This window comes from Prunus avium, chromosome 7, assembly GCF_965620075.1.
Source record: "Prunus avium chromosome 7, drPruAviu1.hap1.1, whole genome shotgun sequence".
Classification (NCBI taxonomy): domain Eukaryota; kingdom Viridiplantae; phylum Streptophyta; class Magnoliopsida; order Rosales; family Rosaceae; genus Prunus; species Prunus avium.
This window is the reverse complement of record NC_142290.1, coordinates 35,568,336-35,586,875: the sequence shown is the minus strand read 5'-3', so window position 1 is coordinate 35,586,875 and position 18,540 is coordinate 35,568,336. Positions and strand designations below refer to the sequence as shown.

Sequence of the window (18,540 nt, the reverse complement as noted above, 5' to 3'; positions counted from 1 at the left end):
TAAATGGTTATATCATTTTCTGACCCCCCAAAAAAATACTTTTTTCTTTTTTCTTTTTCTAAAAGACAAGAGACAGAGGGGGAGTCAATTTTCTCAGCTTTCAGTTGTTTAATGCTGAAGGGAAGCCTTGCTTGACATGTAGAAGACCTCTCAAATACACAAAGACCCCTCTTTCTTTCCTCCCCTCTCAATCTGTGATCTGTGGAGGAAAATTCATCAGGATTTTGCTTCTCAGGTCCTGCAATTCATACGTAAGGTCCTCTTCCAGTTTTTCTGTCTGTAATTCTCTATTTCATGATTGATTTGATTGAATATCTGTTTTTATCTTCTGGGTTTTGTTGGGATGTTGATAAAGTTTGGTGCTTTTGCAAAACTTCTTGTTAATCCTTTCAATTTATATGATATGACTGTGTCCTCCAGTATCCGTATTTTAGATTTCTTATTTTGACGATTTATGAGCTGAAATGGGATGTGCCGCAATTTGGTACATACATGCTGCAACTAAGCTGTGGTTTGATTTGAAATTTGTGGAAGGTTGTGCAACACATATATGGATTTGTACATACAGACCTGTAAGAATGAATTTTTTTTAAGACCCAAGAACTAAGGTGTTGTTGACCCAAGTACTTGTTCATTACCATGGAAATTTTGTGTTGTATTGCCACCTCAGCTGGATGATTAGCAAATGGTACTGGGTCCAGCCCCAGTGTTTGGTTCCTTTTTGAAGCTAATGATTGCATAGTATGCTTTAATTAGTTGTGATTAATGGATTTGGATGCTCTGAGAAAGGTGGTTTCTGAATATTTTGAACCATAATAAGGGAGGGCTTGTTTAGCCACAGGCAATTGCAAACTGTAGTGCAAGCTTGTAACTTTTGCATTTGTTGTTTTCTGTTTGATCTGCAAGCAAGTAAAGATGAATGGTTTCTCACTGATCATGAACAAAAAATTTGTGGGATAAATTGGATCTGAAGTGAGATTGTAATTTTGTGAAACAGGTTCATTGAGGTGTGGCGAGTCAGGACTTTTGACAACTCATATTCATCTGCTCTAGCATACATGGATCAAAGTACTCAAACTTCCCTTGATTTACTAGGGCTTACTGTTCTTTGTATATGATAAATGATGCCTATATATTCACTTATTCAGAACTAAAACGGCTAAGTTAACATGATCAGTCTCATAGTTCCACTACTTCCTAACTCTGATACAAGATTTATTGGTGTTGCAGATGCTTCGGCAGAGGGTTTGAGAAATGACCTTGAGCTAGTGAGATCCTCCTCTGAAAAGCAACTTTTGAGACCATCAGCCCGATATTATTCAGTTTTTAAAGGTAGCAATCTGTTTGGACCATTTTTTTGCCAATCCTGTTTTGGACTTTGCAACGTATAAGTGCTTTCGCATTTATCTGTGACAATTATGAATCTTCCTCTCATGGACTATGGAATGTGTTTGTTATCTAGGTAACCCTATGAATCTTCCTTTTTTTGCCGACCCTATTGTCTGTAATTCTTTAAGAAATGACATTTTAAGTTTTCTGTCTTTTTTAATGTATATCTGGTTGCATGTTAAAAGCTTAATCAGCTTGCTTACATCCTATTAGAGGGAAAGGCATTGTCGGTTGATTTGGATTTTCAATGTAATTCACGGCATTCTAGAATTGATGGTTGTGCTCTCAGACTCTGCTGATTTATCATTGGGCTTACATGCAGTTTTTATTTAACAAAAATCATTAATCTGATCCGAAATGCATATAATTTCTATTTTCTGTGCTTAAACAAAATCTTTATAGCAACTGGATCTTTTATACAAACTGTTTATCCAGACAAGTGAGAGGTATTATGGTCATGGTAGGGCAAGCAACAGATGCTGCAGATCCTGAAAAAGGCAGGTATACCCTAATTCGAGATGCAGAGGACTTTTCATCAGGGATGTACGAGAAGCAGCTTCCATGCTTTGGCTGCGGGATAGGATGGTTTTCGTGAGTATCTTTAATACCTTCTTCCTCCTTTATTTCATTATCCCGTCCCTGGTCTCATTCCTATTTCTTGCACTGCAGTTTTCTTTTAGGCTTTGTCTTCCCAGTGATGTGGTACTATGCCACAGTTCTGTATTTTGGAAATTACTATCGCAAGGATCCAAGGGAGCGAGCAGGACTGGCTGCCTCGGCAATTGCTGTATCTCTCTCATCCTATCTAACATTTTTCTTTAGAGCCTTAAATTTTATATTTTCTACTGTGTTTCAGAGAGTTAATCAGCATAATTATCCAATTGTTGCAGGCACTAGCTTGTTCTGTCGTGCTGTTGGTCATAGCATTGTTTCGGATATTCTAGCCTTACTCAACCGGATGTAAAATGTGCTAACATCATCCTTGCAAGCATGAAGAAAGCATAGTTGAATTGGAAGGGACTTTAAGGACACAGATACTAAAACTTTTTTTTCGTCGAAAGGGACGTAAAAGAAAGAAGAAAGAGGTGAAGAGAACCTTCGTACGCTATACTTACTACCAGCTTGGATGATGATGAGCTACAATACCATTTTCATATTGAGTGATTGTGTTTGTAAACATTGTAATTATACAACTTTATAGAGGTATATAGAGCTGTGATCAAGGCATTCCCAGTTCGTGATTTTGGTTCGTGTGTCTTTATCGTTATCTTTAAACGCAGAACTTGACCATTATGGATATTCATATTTCTGAGGTTGCCGCCACCTTAGTTCGTAGTGGTTGAAAAACTGAAACCCCAAAAAAAAAACCATTAACCTCACGATAGGGGTAATTCCCTTCTCTCCTCCTCCAGCTGCTTCTCTGTTTATCTTTGATTTCGAATCTGACATCTTTTCTTATTCTGAATGAAAAAACACTGCTTATGTTTGGGCTTGACGAACGAAGAACACTTGAGCAGGGGCCTCCCAGCTCTTATACACGCCTAATTCAAACCGTTTTCCTCGGCCAACCAACTAGGATTAATAGAATCCTCAACCAAATTGGACTTTCTTTTTCTTTTTATGGTTTGTTTGTTAACCTCAATAATAAAAAAGAATGATTAGGGAGGGACCAACCATAAAGGCCAAGCTGGTATAAATGTGTCCGGAGACAGGTAAGTTAAGAATGGATCTTGTATTATGAGAAAATCATCACAATGTCTGTCTGATTCATATAGAATTGAAGAATTGATGACAATGATATTTCTTCTGAAAACTTTTCAAACAGAAGAAAATATGAGTCCTAGACTTGTAACTCCACGTACAAACTGCATAAATAAATAAAAACTTCGCATACAAAAAAAGGCTACAGCCAACCATCTGCATTTGATTCTGAATTTGAATGAGGTTCCAGCCAACCAGGGCCGGCAAGGCTGCAAAGGAGACACTACACTGATTTCCAGTCATTCCACTTCAAACTGTATTTTAATCCTTGGCCACCAAATGAACATGCTTGTTCTCAACTTTAAATCTGGAGCTTGAATTGATCTGGCACCAAACAAGTAAATATGAATAAAAAATTTATTGTAAAGGTGGAGCCAACGATTAATAGATACCATTTAATTGAAAGTACTAAATAAACATTGGATAGGCAAACCTTGTGATCAAGCATATCACTCAATTTGGCTTCATCATCTGTTATGCCCAATTCTTCAATAGCCTTCAGAACAAGTTTTTTCAAATTCCTCATCTTTAGGACTCCGTCATTCTGCACCAATGCATACAAAAAGCAGATTTTAGTATATATAGAAACAAAACTGTTTTCTACTCTAATAATGGTCTCCGACTCTCCATCCTAAGGAATGGAAAGTGCATCTTTTCTCATGCCATCACGCTCATTTCACTAATGCATGCTATAAAGAAAGAGGATGAGTATTACTTTCTTTTTCTTTCTTTTTTCCTTTTCTAAAGTGGCATAATTCATTGCGCAATTTTACTGGAAAGCAAGAAATGATGTTATTCAGAATACATACCGATTTTAAGGTTGATGTGATCAACTTCTTCCACTTTATTTTCATATTGGATTCATTCTTAGCGGAGCTAGATTCCACCAACTTATCTTTCTCCAACTGACTCTCCTTTCCATTTGCTTCTGTCTTCCCACTCTGAATCACTTCATCTGATGTATTATCCCTAGTCTTCTTCCTTGATTCATCATTCTTGGATGCATCAAGTTTTCTCTTTTTCTCTGACAACAAAGTTCCATTCCCTGCTTCAGAACTGTTTTGCTCTGCATTGACTCTAGATGCATCCTGCAATTTAGTTTCCTCAATTTGTTTATTCTCAGGTGTAGGTTTTGTATCCAGGGCAGATTCTTCCGGCTGCTTAGGCTGTTGCTTTGCAGCGTGGATTGCTCGGGCTCTTGCCCTGTGCTTCTTTCCTTCGGCATGGAGCAGCAGGGTCTGCTCACTAGTAGCTTTAGTATTGCAAAGACTGCAAAAACGCATATCCAGAAAACTATGATCAGATCCCAACCATGGAAAGAAAACTGAATGCAATCTCTGAATACCAGGCTAATAAAATATCATGCATATTTTATTGTGAAGATAGTTGGTAATAGTTGGTAGTACCAATATCACTATGTCAAAGTGTATTGTCTCTTCTCCAACTCTTCCATGTTTCCTATCTACAACAGATGATGCATTTATTCAAAACAAACTAATTTAGCAATTTGCACCATTGCTTTCAATGGGCAGCAGCAGCAATATGAATGCACACAAACATTTAATAAAAATATGCATGCATTTCCAAGGAAATTCATTACATTGGTTAATTTTAGGTCTGAACAAGCATGTGAATAAAAGATTATCATAAAATCAGAACAAGGAAAATAATACCTACAAAACCACGGAAAGTGTTTAGATAACCCAACAGTAATATCAAAATCAGGTTGCTGCTTTGAATCCTTGTTGGGCTTGGCTCCCCCACCATTCAAAGCTTTCCCTTGTCCCTTTGGACCATATTTTTCCTGAAAGCAAAAACAAAGAAATACACTGTATACCAAACTGAAGCTTATAACCGATATAATAACTATTTTTTCCCAACATTAAGTAATAGATATTGGTCCAATGAACATGGAAAATGAAATGAGATATCCATTATATAAATTGTAGCATTGTATTTAGACTGTTAATGCATAACCCAATTCATAAAAATCTCCCAACCAAGCCAATTCGATCAAATTATTAGATAGGAAAACAATAAGAGACTTACTGCCTCAGTAATGCATTGCGTGTGACTCTGAACGCTTTCTTGCCCAAACATCTCTCCGCAATCAATGCATGATAGCTGAAACATAAAAATATTAACAAAGTGAGCAACCCAGAAAATAAGTTAAAGACTAGGACTTTATTAAGGCCTATATTTTCTTGGCAACCAAACAGCGAGTCCCAGGTAATGAGGATCGGGAAAAAGGAGACCTTGCGAGCAGAGCAGGACCTGAAGTGACCCGGCAACTTGGGTTTCTTGAGGTTGTCTCCACAATCCTCGCACTGAAACCACACCATCTCTCTGTTTCAGGAAGAAGAAAGAGAGAGCTCTGTGACCAAATGACCGAAGAGGTGAGCTGGGGTTTTAGGCCATTTTTACAGGAATTAGAATTAGGGTTTTATATTTGTTAAGAGTTTCCTCCCAAAACGACTGCGACCCGTTTCATTTACCTACGCGTTTCGGGGAGCTTCTATAATAAGGAGACTATGTGAGGAGGTTATTTGAGGAGGCCCATCTCACCATCAAAAGGGGTGTGGACCCCCCAATGCACCCCTCCCCATGTCATTTGTTTTTAGTTGTTGATGGTGAGATTTCACTTCCTCAAATAACATCCTCACTCAATCTCCTCATTCTAGCCTTTCCGCGCGTTTCGACCCACAAGTGAAGGAATAACGGAGGCCCAAAAGTTGGAGTAATTTTTGGGTGTTCCGGGTACATCACATAGTTGATGTACCATTCAATAAACGGAGAACATATAGAATATTTCCAATGCAGTCCGGCACATATCATAAAAAGAAATGCAGTAAGTTGGACAATAATTCCACATGTTCTATATTTATTGGAATGTACACCAGTCACGTGGTGTACCCGGAGTCAAACAATATGGTAGAATATTTTCTGATATATTTCATTCTCCGAAAGGAGGTATTTATAATACAAGGTTACAAACCCTAGTATGATTAATCTAAGAAATAAGTGGAATCCTAATTACATAATATCTATACAAAAGGAAATAAATAAAATCCTAATAGAATAAGAAGGAAATATCCTAATAAAATAGGATATCTCGCTAACACTCCCACTCAAGTTGGAGTAAAGACGTCACGCATGCCCAACTTGTCAAGCGAGTTAATAAAGATACTTGTAGAAACAGCTTTCGTAAGAACATCGGCTAACTGATACTCTGAACAGATGAAGGGGAAGGAAACAATCTCCGCATCCAACTTTTCTTTAATGAAATTTCGATCAACCTCCACATGCTTTGTACGGTCATGTTATACAGGGTTATGAGCAATTGCAATCGCAGCCGTATTGTCACAGTATAAATCCATGGGTTTCTTAGGCCCAAAACCAAAGTCTCTCAACAATCTCCTCAACCATAGTAACTCAGATACACCATGGGTCATCCCCCGATACTCGGCCTCAGCACTAGATCGAGATACCACCTTTTGTTTCTTGCTCCTCCACGTAACAAGATTGCCACCAAAAAACATAAAATACCCAGATGTCGAACGCCTATCTGTAGCTGAACTTGCCCAATCAACATATGTGTACCCTTCCACATCTATATGACCATACTTGGAAAACATTAACCCCTTGCCAGGAGTTACTTTGAGATACCTCAAAATACTTGTCACAGCTCTCATATGGTTTTCACTAGGCGAGTGCATAAACTGACTCACTACACTCACTACATACGCAATGTCAGGACGTGTATGAGCTAAATAAATTAATTTTCCCACAAGCCGTTGATATCGCTCCTTATCAGTAGGAACTTGATTAGGATATAACTCCAACTTGTGATTCTGTTCACTTGGAGTATCAATTGGTTTACAATCCAACATTCCAATTTCTGCAAGTAAATCCAACACATACTTCCTTTGGGACAAAAAGATACCATGTTTAGATCTGGCAACTTCAATCCCAAGAAAGTACTTCAAGTCACCTAATGATTTCATCTCAAACTCAGACGCCAGATATTTCTGGAGATTTTGCATTTCTGCCTAATCACGGGTCACCAGAAAGTCGGCTCTGATACCAAGTCAAACAATATGGTAGAATATTTTCTGATATATTTCATTCTCCGAAAGGTCCGAAAGGAGGTATTTATAATACAAGGTTACAAACCCTAGTATGGTTAAACTAGAAAATAAGTGGAATACTAATTACATAATATCTATACAAAATGAAATAAATAAAATCCTAATAGAATAAGAAGGAAATATCATAATAGAATAGGATATCTCGCTAACACCCGGAACATATAAAAATTTATCCAAAAGTTGGGCTCTCTCTTTCTCACATTCAGGTCAAGTGAGTTATCGGAGCAACTAAAGTAAGACGCATTACTTTCTTTTTCATCACTTAACATGATATTTTGACTTGAGTTACCGTCAATTGCCTAAATGCTTGCACACATGAATTCTGAATTGTCAATACTTGTGTTGGGCGGTTATGCATTAACGTTCTAAATTCATATTATGTTAAGTGAATTTACAAATTTACCGTCGATTCCTAACCATAACATTCTTGTAACATTTTCTTATGTCATACCTAAATTTACAAATTTGAATCTTGAGTTATCTTACAATATTCATTGAAGATAGAAAATGCTTCATCAACGTTGGGTTCCAAAATCCCAAAAATAGGTAAAATTTTGTTGTATGATAAAATTCTCTATACCAATAGCATCAAGTAAGGGTTGGTTTCTACCTAGGCCTTGTTTGAAATTGCAATTTGCTAAGTCAAGCCTCAGAGCACTTCCATCGCTGAGGGGGAGCCCTGGCAAGAGGGGGCCCAAACAACCAAAGGCAGCTCTAGTGCAAGAGTTCTAGCCCGGGCAAACAGTGGGCCCCGGCAACTTGGGCAAGCTCACGAGCAAGTTCAGCCCGAACTATTGTTTGGGCAAAATGACACAATACTGACGTCATAATGACGTCAGCAACCAAAAACAATTGAAAAAAAATACCAAAAATTTCTGAATTTCTTTTTATAATAAATACCTAGCCATATTCTTTACTTCCCATACCAAAAACGCTATACAAATTCATCTCCTCATATCTCATGTGAATAGTAATTATTCTTGCCCTAGCTCATAGGGATGGAAACAAAATTGCAAGAGCTGCCACCGTTCATCTAAATAGCAACAGCCATTGCCTCGTCTTTGCCTCGCCTTTACCCGTAGGGTTGGAAGTGCTCTCAAGGCTCAAAACAATGGGGACTTCTCTCAAAGTTTGACTTGTCGGAATATAAAGATAAAGTTAAAGAAAAGAAAAGGGACTGCTAAACGCTAGCTAGCCTAGCCCTTTGGAGAAACTTGGACGGCACTTGGGCTTGGTGGCCAGTGGCTGTCCTTTCTCAATCTGTCTCTTCACTGAGATGAATTTGTCTCCAAGAAACCAGTCCCTTCCTTCCCTACTCCAAAATTTCAATCATACACAAAAGCTTCGTCATCTGTCGACAACACGCACCACAATCCCAGCTCACAGCCTCAGATCAAAGGGATGAGATGCGAACTGTTATTTAATCAGATGGAAAATAAAAAACAACATGCACTTGCTTGCTTATTAAAAAGTTGCTTGCAAGCCATGGCCATGGGATGGGACCTCTCTCTCTCTCTCTCTGTGTACCCCTTGAAATGTGCAATAAGGACATGCGTGGGTCATGGATATAAGCTAAAGCACTAGGATTCAAATTATAGCTTTTCCCACAATTACTTAGTGCTCTTCAGCTCCTGCTGTGATTTTTTAAGTACGTATACTATTAGTTGTCACGCTTGGCAGCTTTTCCAAGTCAATTTTTCCACTAAAAAAATCTGGCGCTTCATTTACAGTTTGAGAAAAACAAAATAGAAAAATGCAGAAAATTAAGCTCAACGCTCTCATAAAAAGCAGCTTATAGACATTGATGCTTTAACAGAACAGTAGATTGTAAAAAGCATTAGGAAAAGAACAGAGAGGAGGAGGAGTAGGGAGGTCTTTTGACAGAGTGTCACATAAAAAAGATATAATTTTCAATGATTGCAGCCACGCTCCAATCATTCAAACAAAGGGAAGAAGAAGATGCTTCAGTACTACGAGTGTCCTGTGCTTCTGTGTCGTATGAGCTACACGTGCATGGCTCTACCTGCACAGCTTGACTTGCTTGCCTTAGAAATACTTCAATTTCATCCTTTTCTTTCCTTTTTCTTTTTATCAATTTGTTTATTTTAGTTTGATCATGGATTGGCAGAATTTTTGGATAAAAGATTCATGCTTGAAAGTTTTTAAAGAGTTTATATTTTGTCGGTATATTATTGGTTGTTAGCACCAACTCTTTGTTGAGTGATGCACATTACCAAAACAGCTTAAAATATGTGTAATGCATGATTCCTTTTTTATTTTTTATAAATCATAAGTTATAGCATATCCTCATGATTCACATGTATAATTTTCCTTTCTTCCCCTTTATGTATATCTTCATCGATCTCTTATCATTTACCTACATCAACACGTAATTCGTATACGCTAAAAAAAGAATTCGTAATATGTCATGTTCGTATTTTCAATTTACCTAATTAGTAGTTGAGACTGACACGTATTACTCTTATTCAATTCAAAATAACAATTTCCTCCCTAATGCATATTTAATTATCAAAAAGACAATCAAAAGGTTTTTGATTGACAATAAATTGTAAAACGTGCATCATTATTTGATTTCAATTTTACAAATGTAAATAGTATCTCTGTCTGCTAAAGGCTATTTGCTTCCCAAGTGTTTTTATTTTATTTTTTATACTCTTTATCTCCAGAACCAAAAGGCTCAAAAAAAACCCAACTCATCAAAAGCTATGCAATGCAAGTAGTAAACAAAACCTAAAAGACCCACCAAAACCACCACCACCCACCTACTTGGTCCCCAACTCACCACCACCGCCACCGCTGCAACCTCCATGCCTCGCCGCCATCCGTCATCGTCCCCGCTTCTCAGTCCCCCGGTGCTCATCATACTCCTGCCCATCATCACCTTCCTCTTCCTCTTCTGCACCATCCCTCCATTTCTGTCCCTCACCTCTCAAATCCTCCGACCCACAATTTCCGTCAAGAAAAGCTGGGACTCCCTCAACGTTTTCCTCGTCGTCTTTGCGATTCTCTGCGGGATCTTCGCCAAGCGAAACGACGACGGATCACCCGCCGAGGAGGATCCTATCCAAAATGCTTCTGTCCCGTTAAGTAATAGTATTGCCGCGAACAACACAACAAACACATCAGAAGCCGAAGTCTTGCTTCCACAACAATGGTTTGGATTTTCAGAGAGGCCACCGGAAACCAGCGGTGGCCGGTTGCGGAGGAGCAGCAGCTCCTACCCAGATCTGAGGCAGCTCGGCCAACAGTCCTCATGGGAATCTGGAGATCACAGCAAGTCTCAGTTTCGCTTCTTCGATGACTTCGAAATCAATAACACTACTTATCATCGTACTCCGCAGCCAGTTTCGCGCCAAAGCCGCTCCCGTGAGTACTCGGGTGTAATTAAGGAGATTCCGGTGGACACTTTCGTACTTCGCTCTTCTCCTCCTCCGCCGCCCCAGTCGCCTGCGCCGCCACCTCCACCACCTCCTCCGCTGCGTCATCAAAATCCGAGAAGGGCGTATGAGACCGTTAGACGTAGAGATCATAAGAAGGAGAAAGTACCCAACACTAACAATGTTATTGTTAATGAGGTTCAACAATTCGAGCAGGTTCGATCTCCGCCACCAACGCCGCCGCCTCCTCCGCCTCCACGTCCGGCAGCGTCGCCATCGCCAATGCGGATTCGGCCGGAGCATAAACGTAGAAAGAGTAACGTGAAGAAGGAGATAGCTATGGTTTGGGCTTCGGTTCTGTCCAACCAGAGAAAGAGGAAGAAGAAGCAAAAGCCCGCCAGTACCATAGACATTTACGATACTGCCACCCACTCTCCGCCAGAACAAGTACGAGAAGGTGGAGGAGAAGGAGAGTATTATTACACAAGACCACCGCCGTCGCAGCCTCCTCCGCCGCCACCTCCGCCCCCGCCACATTCTGTATTTCACAATCTGTTCAAAAAGGGAATGAGCAAAGCCAAAAAAGTTCACTCCGTCTCGAATCCACCAGCTCCACCGCCACCACCTCCACGATCCACATTGCGAAAACAAAAGAGTTGGAGTGCTATTTTCCCGCCGGCGCCATCAACTCCGCCGCCACAACCACCGCAAACACCTTCGCCAAGGAGAGCTTCTGCCGCCAGTGGCAGGCCGCCATTGCCCACGAAGACGAACAGTTATTTATCAGAGGAGAATGTGAACAGCGGCTGCCAGAGCCCGTTAATTCCTGGGGCGCCGCCTCTACCGCCGTTTAAAATGCCGGAGTTGAAGTTTTATGTGCGAGGGGACTTTGTTAATATACAGAGCGCACAGAGCTCCCGTTGTGGATCTCCTGAATTGGAGGACGTTGATGCAACGCCAGGTAAGGAAGAAGAGTCGGAGTCAAAGTCACAGTCAGAGTCACAGAGTAGAGTCAACGTAATGGGCGGTAGAGATGGCGGTGGTAGTGGTGGGCCGTCAGTGTTCTGTCCCAGCCCAGATGTTAATACGAAAGCTGATAACTTCATCGCTAGGCTGAGAGATGAGTGGAGGCTTGAGAAGATGAACTCGATGAGGGAGAAAAAGAAGATGGCCTAATAATCTTCTGCAATGGTTTTCTTTACCATTTTCTACTGGTTTGATTAGTTACTTGATAATGTTGGGAAGGTAATGCACACACATTTACAGTCAATTTTTTACAGATTGATGATATAGAAGAAGGCAAATGGCTCTGACTGTGTTTTTTTGTTCATCTTTTGGAGCACCATTAGCAGAGATAGAGAGAGAGAGTGAGAGAGAGATGTGAATTTGAATTTCTGGGTTTGAATTGTTTGATGATATCAGTGTGTATTATAGCAGAGCAATATAGGTAGTATCTACATATTATAAATTTTTACACAGGCAATGGGTTCTGAGTGTGGCTTTATTTTTTCCTCACATCTTGGAGCTCCTTGTGGAAGTACGCTGCTGAGTGCTGGATTTCATGTATGGATTGGGTTGGGTTGGGTTGGGCTCTAACTGCGTTTTTTGTTCACCACTTAGAGCCCTTGCCCTTGGTTTGTATTGATGTACATACAAATATAATATTGCGTATGAGTTTCCAAGATTTGACCTGACTTTGCTTTTGTATGCAATCTTCTTTAACCCTTCTTATTGCTGCCTATGCTACTACAAGTAGTAAAGAGAGGACAATTATTCTCCAAACTATGAAGCTTTAGTTGACATCATTGCTTTATGTGAAATCCGGAGTTAAGCTTACGAAACCCTAAACCCTAAACTTAACCCATGAAACCGAAATCCGAAACCAATTGCGCACTCGAATAATTGTAAAAGATGAACTAGAGTTGGTTTACCTTCCAACCTGCCCAAATTGTATTGCTTGAAGTGGGTTGTAGTTTAAGATTAAAGTGAAGTTATTTGAACTAACAGAGTACAAGTAGTATGATTGCAATTTACTAAAAGCTTTGATTCAAGAAATGTATACAAAACAAAGCTTGTTGGGCAAAGTAAGAGGACTTTCCAATACGCATTTGAAGTTAAGCTTGCTGATGAAATCATTAGATCAAGAAGCAAAAATTCAAGCAACAAAAACTTTTTCGATATATAATTTTAGCCAAAGTGCATTGAGGACCAAAAAGTAAGACACCATTTTATCCTTTCCTAGCTACCATCAGTGAATCCTTTTTGGCAATTTAATTGATCTGGAAGGCCCCAATGTTCATGTCACGACCCAATTCGAAAATTAAAGACCTGTGGGATATCAGCATAAGGGGAGCTGTGCAGACTATGAGCAACCACACAAACCAAGTCTGGGGAGTGACCTTTCGTCCCGAAAGAATGCCCAGTAGACTGGCTAGTGTGTCGGACGATGTGTCGGACGACAAGAGTATATCGTTATATGACTACTATTGAAGTACAACGAACAAAGAGAATTTGGCTAATGTGTATTCTTAGCCTCCCAGCTTTAACAAGTAGCTTTTGGAATATGTGTGTTATGGTCATTTGTCCAGTTGAGCCATTCAATTGATCTTTTCCTCCGAAATTGGATATAATTGTATGATGTTAATTTAAGATTGGTTGCTTCTTGTGTCGTGGCTCAATAAATCAAAATAAACCAACAGATTTCTCTCCTTCTTGCCTTTTGATGTTGAAACAGTAAAACCGCACAAGCTTAAAATTCATGACTTGACACCACCCTCTGGAAACTTCATGACTTCGAATCATGAAATCTTGATAAAGCATGACCACTCATCAGATTCTGAAGGCGTTATCCAAGCATGTGGGAGAAAGAAATTTCTTAAAGCAGAAATACAAGAGCAACATCATCAACATCTAGTGTTCCTTAAACTAATGTTACACCATATTTGTGAATGTGATCACAAACACAAACTTATGGTTACATTACAACATCTATGTCTGTCAGAGATCAGATTATTATAAACATATATAGAGCACAAACAAAATTAATTCTCTTCAATTATTTAACAACCACCTGTTCAAAACCAAACCAGCATAAACAGAAAAGGAAAAAAAAGGGGCAAGTGCTACATTAATACAGAAACTTCGAGGGCAAGTCTCACTTAGACTTTGGAGGAGCCTTGTTCAACAAAAACTCCTTAAGCACATCCATGACCTCCCCGAAATCCGCCTTAACCTGTGTTGGGAGATTGGCAAACCGGCAAGCCATGTCCGGAATTGCCTTCGCGTGATAATCGATCTTAGACTGCGTAAATTTCAGCCCATGAGCGGTGCTAACCACCACCGTCCGATCACCAGCTCCAATAACCCCACTCTTCCTAAGTTTATCCAATGCCGTCAGCGCAACACCAGTGTGAGGACATATAAACATCCCAGTTGAGTCTGCTTGAGCCATGGCGTCCATCAGCTCCTCTTCACTAGCTTCCTCCACAATCCCATCACACTGCTTCAGAGCATACACAGCTCTGTCGATAGAAACAGGGTCCCCAATCTGTATAGCCGAGGCAAAAGTGGTATTCGCCTTCACCGGCTTGAAATCCTTCCACCCTGACTTGTAATACAAGTAAAGCGGGTTCGCATTGGCGGCCTGAGCACAAACAAGGCGTGGAATTCGATCGACCAAGCCCAATTCTTGGCACATTTTGAAGCCTTTGTAAAATGCATAGATATTACCAAGATTGCCACCAGGAACAATGACCCAATCGGGGACTTCCCAATCGAATTGCTGCAGAATCTCAATTGCAGCAGTCTTCTGCCCTTCGATCCTCAAGCTGTTCAACGAATTCGCCAAGTAAATTGGCAATTCGGCTGTGATTTCTCTGATCAGCTTCATGCAACCGTCGAAATCGGTGTCGATGCTCAGCACAAACGCACCGTTTGCAATGGGCTGGACCAATTGCGCCATTGAAATTTTGTTCGCGGGTAAGAATACGATTGAGGGAATACCTGCGGAGGCGCAGTAGGCGGAGAGGGCGGCCGACGTGTCGCCGGTGGAGGCGCAGCCGACTCCAACGACAGGTCGTTTGAGCTTCCTTAGGCGGTTCACTTGGCTGATGAGAACGGTCATGCCCAGGTCCTTGAAGCTTCCGGTGTGGCTGATCCCGCAGTGCTTGACCCAGAGATCGTTCATGCTCAGAAACTGTTTGCCGAAACGCTCGGCCCAGAAGAGGTTAGAGTTGCCCTCGAAGGCCGAAACGATGTCGTCGTCGTCGATCTCGGGTAGGACCCACTCCTTCTTGGACCAGACGCCGGAGCCGTAGGGCCACGTGGTCTTGCCCACGCGCGAGTCGAACAGCCGCCGCCAGTACGCGCCGTCGAACTTTCCCAGCGCATCGAGGTCGTGCTGGACGTCGAGGAGGCCGCCTGAGCGGCTGCGGTAGACGATTTCGTCGAGCGAGTAGGACTCCGGCGAGTCGAAGCCCGAGTTGAACGGGACGTACTTAGCCGAGAAGTTGTGAGGCGCGCGGTGGCGCCGAGCCTCATCTCGGATGTTCTCGTCGAAGGCGCGCCGAGATTTTAGAGGCGGGGAGTTATTTGTGGTGGCGGCGGCGGGGGAGGAGGAGGGATCGACTGTGGAAGAGGTGCAGGAGACGGTGAGTGCGGAATTAGGGGGGCGTTTGGATGTGGGATTTTGGTAAAACGCGGTGTGTTTAGGGGTGAGGGAGGATAGGGAGGAGTGGAATAAGGAAGACGAAGCCATGTCCAGGAAAAGAGAGAGTGTGTTGAGAGGAGAGAGGCGGCGCTTATTTTTGGTGGGTTTGGGACTGGGACTGGGACTGGAAGAATGGTGGTGGTCTTAAGAGAGAGTTGTCTTTGGTGGGTCCATTTGTGACACGTGTTCAAATAAGCCACGTTTCTCTTTTGGGTATGAATGTTAAAATGTTTTTACAAAAGAACAAATGAATGGCAAATATACTCTTGGGTAAGTTCATTTGGTAAAAGTCTTTTTTTTTTTTTCTACTGTTGTTGTTAGCTCTAAATTCCGTCTAGGTTAATTCAAAAATATATTTCACGTTAAATACAAATAATAGTGGCAAATTAGATATCAAATAATTCTTTTTCAAACATGTGCAAGCATAAAATGAAATTGAACCATTGACCAACTAGTAGTTTGGAGCAATTGCTTCTCGAGGCAATGTCTTGGGTTGGAGTGTTAGCATCATTGTAATGTGCATGAATTTAGTATATTATCGCTTCGCTCAATAGAAAATATATTTTATAAAAAAACAGGTGATCTTAGTAGACATACAGACTTAGTCAAGTTGGTTAGAGCGGATGTGCTCCTCACTTTGCACCTAGGTTTGAATCTCTCTTAAATTAAAGTAGAATATCGTTTGTATAAAAAATAAAAAAATAAAACCTTAATATTTTGAAAAACAAAATCAAAAAGTAACCTTATTGAAAATGTCAAGCAAAAAATTATAAAACCAACAAAAAACAAAACCCAATAGAAGAAGAAGAAAGGAAAAAAGGGACTGAGTTTTAGATTTCGTTTATTCATATTATTTATCTTGTTTTATTAAAAATTGGACAAGAAGGACATATACAGAATACGATATATATACTCCATAAACACCCAAGAAAAAAATAACCGACAACATAGCCTAAGCCTAGCACAAACAAACACTGTCTGTTCAGAAACATACCCTAACTCCCTATCTCTCTTTCTCTATTTTTCTAAAGGCCCGTTTGATAAACATTTCAATTTTAGTTTTTAATTTTTTAGTTTTTTAGTTTTTTAGTTTTTTTTAATTTTAAATTTTTTTCTGATTTAGTTACACAACATTTTGATTTCATCCAATGACAGTTCTAAATGCAACGAACTATGAGATCATCGAGTTCGAACATCAAAAGAAAGGGCTTTGTAGGAAACGAACTTGTATGTGTTTCTTAAATTTCCTTCCATTTTTTTTTCCTAGGCGGTGTCTGTTATTTTTTCTTGTCATTTATGTTTTTGAATCGTTATATGTGGTTGTGTTGCCGTACCTACTTGTTTGTCATGTCTTGTACAGAAGGAATGTTATAAACAGAAGCTTGTTCTTAGAAATCCCGATCGCAAACACTTAACGGTGTGCATAAATTTGTTCTCATCCACCTATATATATATATATATATATTTCCTTCGTGATTTTGATGGCTACATTTCACATTTTTTCTGTCTAACATTTTTAATGTGCATGTAAATTATCAGTGGAACGAGGCCTTTATTTTTGTTATGGGCCCATTTGAAGGACTAAGGTGTACAAGGACAGTCGTGGAAGACTGCATAGTTTCCAATATTTCTCCGGAAGCCATTATAAGTAGGATTAGAGGTGCGGGTCATAGGGCTGTTTACGGTCATCTGCGTTATGTCTCCGGTGACGGTTTCGAAGGCGAGGAATGATTTTGGAGCCGTTGCCTTCTTTCCTCTGTGAATTCTGTTATGTTGTTTTCCTGGATAAAACGAGAAATCATGTTTCAAGACCTGCATTCCGGGTCTGCCTACAAAGCTCAAGCAAGCAGCAAGCTATGTCATGTGTTGATGCTCAAACAATTTAGAGAGGCCCAAGCCAAGTGCTTCTATTTCATCATTTTTAATTTGACGATTAGAAAAAGAAAAGAAAAAGAAAAATATATCATAGATTTGGACCCACCCACATGAAATATGATCCAGATTTATAAGCTACAATGGATCGTGTAGTTATCATTGCTCCTAATTTATAATTTGGTTTTGAACTTTTGATCAATAATAACATACAGGCTCGGTGTGAGTGTTTATACGGGAAATTTTCTCGATCCCAAATATATAGCTATACAAAATTCAGGCGCCAGCGAATGGTACGTGGATATCAGATTGTCATGTCGTAAAACATAAAAAATCTCTTTCTGATAATATTTTGGTCGGAAATTACTTGAAATTGCTAGTTCAAAATTACCCTTTAGCTTGAACAGAATTACCAGTTTACCCCTTTTCATAGAATTGATGATTCAGCCCATTATTTTATGGGAAGGAAACTTTTTTTAAAAGAAAGCCACACGTTATGAAAAACTTGGGTTTCCATCCATAGAATAGAAGATTAACAAGTTCCTTACGTTATGTGCCAAGAGTTGAATATAGTGGCTCAAATTGGCTTCTCCAAATTAGTTAAGCCATTAACATTGACAAAAATGGTGATTACGATTTCCAACAACACAAAATGAATTGGAACTCTTTCAAATTATGTAATTCATTTTTAGTAAGAATATGCAAACATTATAAAATACCACGTCATTCATATAGTAACTTAGCAATCTCAAAAAGTTCACCTTGGACCTTTGCCTTTATCAAATAGCAAACTAGGGTCCGACCATAAGTACGTCGTCAATAGGTTAGTTATATTTTTTCAATCCTGATAATAAGTATATCGTCAATGTGTTAATACACCATTTTTCATCTAAAAAAAGGCTATGTCTTACAATAAATTCACTGTAGATGACCAAAATTGTTGTATATTTCTCGTTAGAATCTCCGATATACATATATAACAGATATCATAGTGTACATGGTTGTTTAGTGGTAGCCGAAAGAAAATTGCCTCCTAAAGGAGAAAAGGGTGATTCCGTAATTAAAAACAAGCTTCTGCCCAAACACATCGGTTTTCATTTGTTTTGTGCTTAAATAGCTCTTCTTATGATGTCGGTTTTTTGAGCCGAAAGCCAATGTTTGTGGAGCTCACGAAGACATTTCATTCTCTCTCTCCCAATCCAAGGACCCCATTTGACCAGACCAGTAAAATAAAAGCAGAAAAAAATAATTTCTACTGTCCGAA

At 39.9% G+C, this 18,540-nt stretch overlaps 4 protein-coding genes across 5 annotated transcripts; 2 read left to right on the top strand and 2 right to left on the bottom strand.

Moving 5' to 3' along the window:
• The first annotated feature begins 58 nt into the window (after positions 1–58).
• LOC110749296 (uncharacterized) lies at positions 59–2,630 on the top strand. 2 transcript variants are annotated; one of them, XM_021949376.2, is made up of 6 exons: positions 59–256; positions 998–1,068; positions 1,231–1,332; positions 1,854–1,980; positions 2,059–2,176; positions 2,280–2,630. In XM_021949376.2, exons 2-6 carry the CDS (start codon positions 1,059–1,061, stop codon positions 2,331–2,333), a joined length of 411 nt encoding a protein of 136 aa, XP_021805068.1. In that variant the 5' UTR covers positions 59–256; positions 998–1,058; the 3' UTR covers positions 2,334–2,630. The 2 variants fall into 2 exon arrangements, with proteins under 2 accessions (XP_021805068.1, XP_021805067.1); XM_021949375.2 differs by having other exon boundaries at positions 60–251.
• Positions 2,631–3,102: 472 nt separating this feature from the next.
• LOC110749116 (zinc ion binding protein) lies at positions 3,103–5,603 on the bottom strand. Its single transcript, XM_021949135.2, has 6 exons — positions 5,406–5,603; positions 5,200–5,274; positions 4,824–4,954; positions 3,960–4,419; positions 3,584–3,694; positions 3,103–3,474 (listed from the first exon to the last, which is right to left on the bottom strand). The coding sequence occupies exons 1-6, from the start codon at positions 5,490–5,492 to the stop codon at positions 3,412–3,414; spliced, it is 927 nt and encodes a 308-aa protein (XP_021804827.1). The 5' UTR covers positions 5,493–5,603; the 3' UTR covers positions 3,103–3,411.
• Positions 5,604–9,932: 4,329 nt separating this feature from the next.
• On the top strand, positions 9,933–12,383 carry LOC110749126 (hydroxyproline-rich glycoprotein family protein). The gene has a single exon (XM_021949145.2). The coding sequence runs from the start codon at positions 10,127–10,129 to the stop codon at positions 11,870–11,872; it is 1,746 nt and encodes a 581-aa protein (XP_021804837.1). The 5' UTR covers positions 9,933–10,126; the 3' UTR covers positions 11,873–12,383.
• A 1,338-nt stretch (positions 12,384–13,721) lies between these two features.
• Positions 13,722–15,535, bottom strand: LOC110749211 (threonine synthase 1, chloroplastic-like). Its single transcript, XM_021949270.2, has one exon. It carries the CDS (start codon positions 15,450–15,452, stop codon positions 13,851–13,853), a length of 1,602 nt encoding a protein of 533 aa, XP_021804962.2. The 5' UTR covers positions 15,453–15,535; the 3' UTR covers positions 13,722–13,850.
• Positions 15,536–18,540: the final 3,005 nt, after the last annotated feature.

Coding starts and splice junctions, on each gene's coding strand:
- LOC110749296 (XM_021949376.2), top strand. Junction 1,333..1,853: donor ATATTATTCAGTTTTTAAAG/GTAGCAATCTGT, acceptor TGGTCATGGTAG/GGCAAGCAACAGATGCTGCA. Junction 1,981..2,058: donor TGCGGGATAGGATGGTTTTC/GTGAGTATCTTT, acceptor CTTGCACTGCAG/TTTTCTTTTAGGCTTTGTCT.
- LOC110749116 (XM_021949135.2), bottom strand. CDS start 5,492: ATGGTGTGGTTTCAGTGCGAGGATTGTGGAGACAACCTCAAGAAACCC. Junction 4,955..5,199: donor CGCAATGCATTACTGAGGCA/GTAAGTCTCTTA, acceptor TTTTGCTTTCAG/GAAAAATATGGTCCAAAGGG. Junction 3,695..3,959: donor TCACATCAACCTTAAAATCG/GTATGTATTCTG, acceptor GCATTGGTGCAG/AATGACGGAGTCCTAAAGAT.
- LOC110749126 (XM_021949145.2), top strand. CDS start 10,127: ATGCCTCGCCGCCATCCGTCATCGTCCCCGCTTCTCAGTCCCCCGGTG.
- LOC110749211 (XM_021949270.2), bottom strand. CDS start 15,452: ATGGCTTCGTCTTCCTTATTCCACTCCTCCCTATCCTCCCTCACCCCT.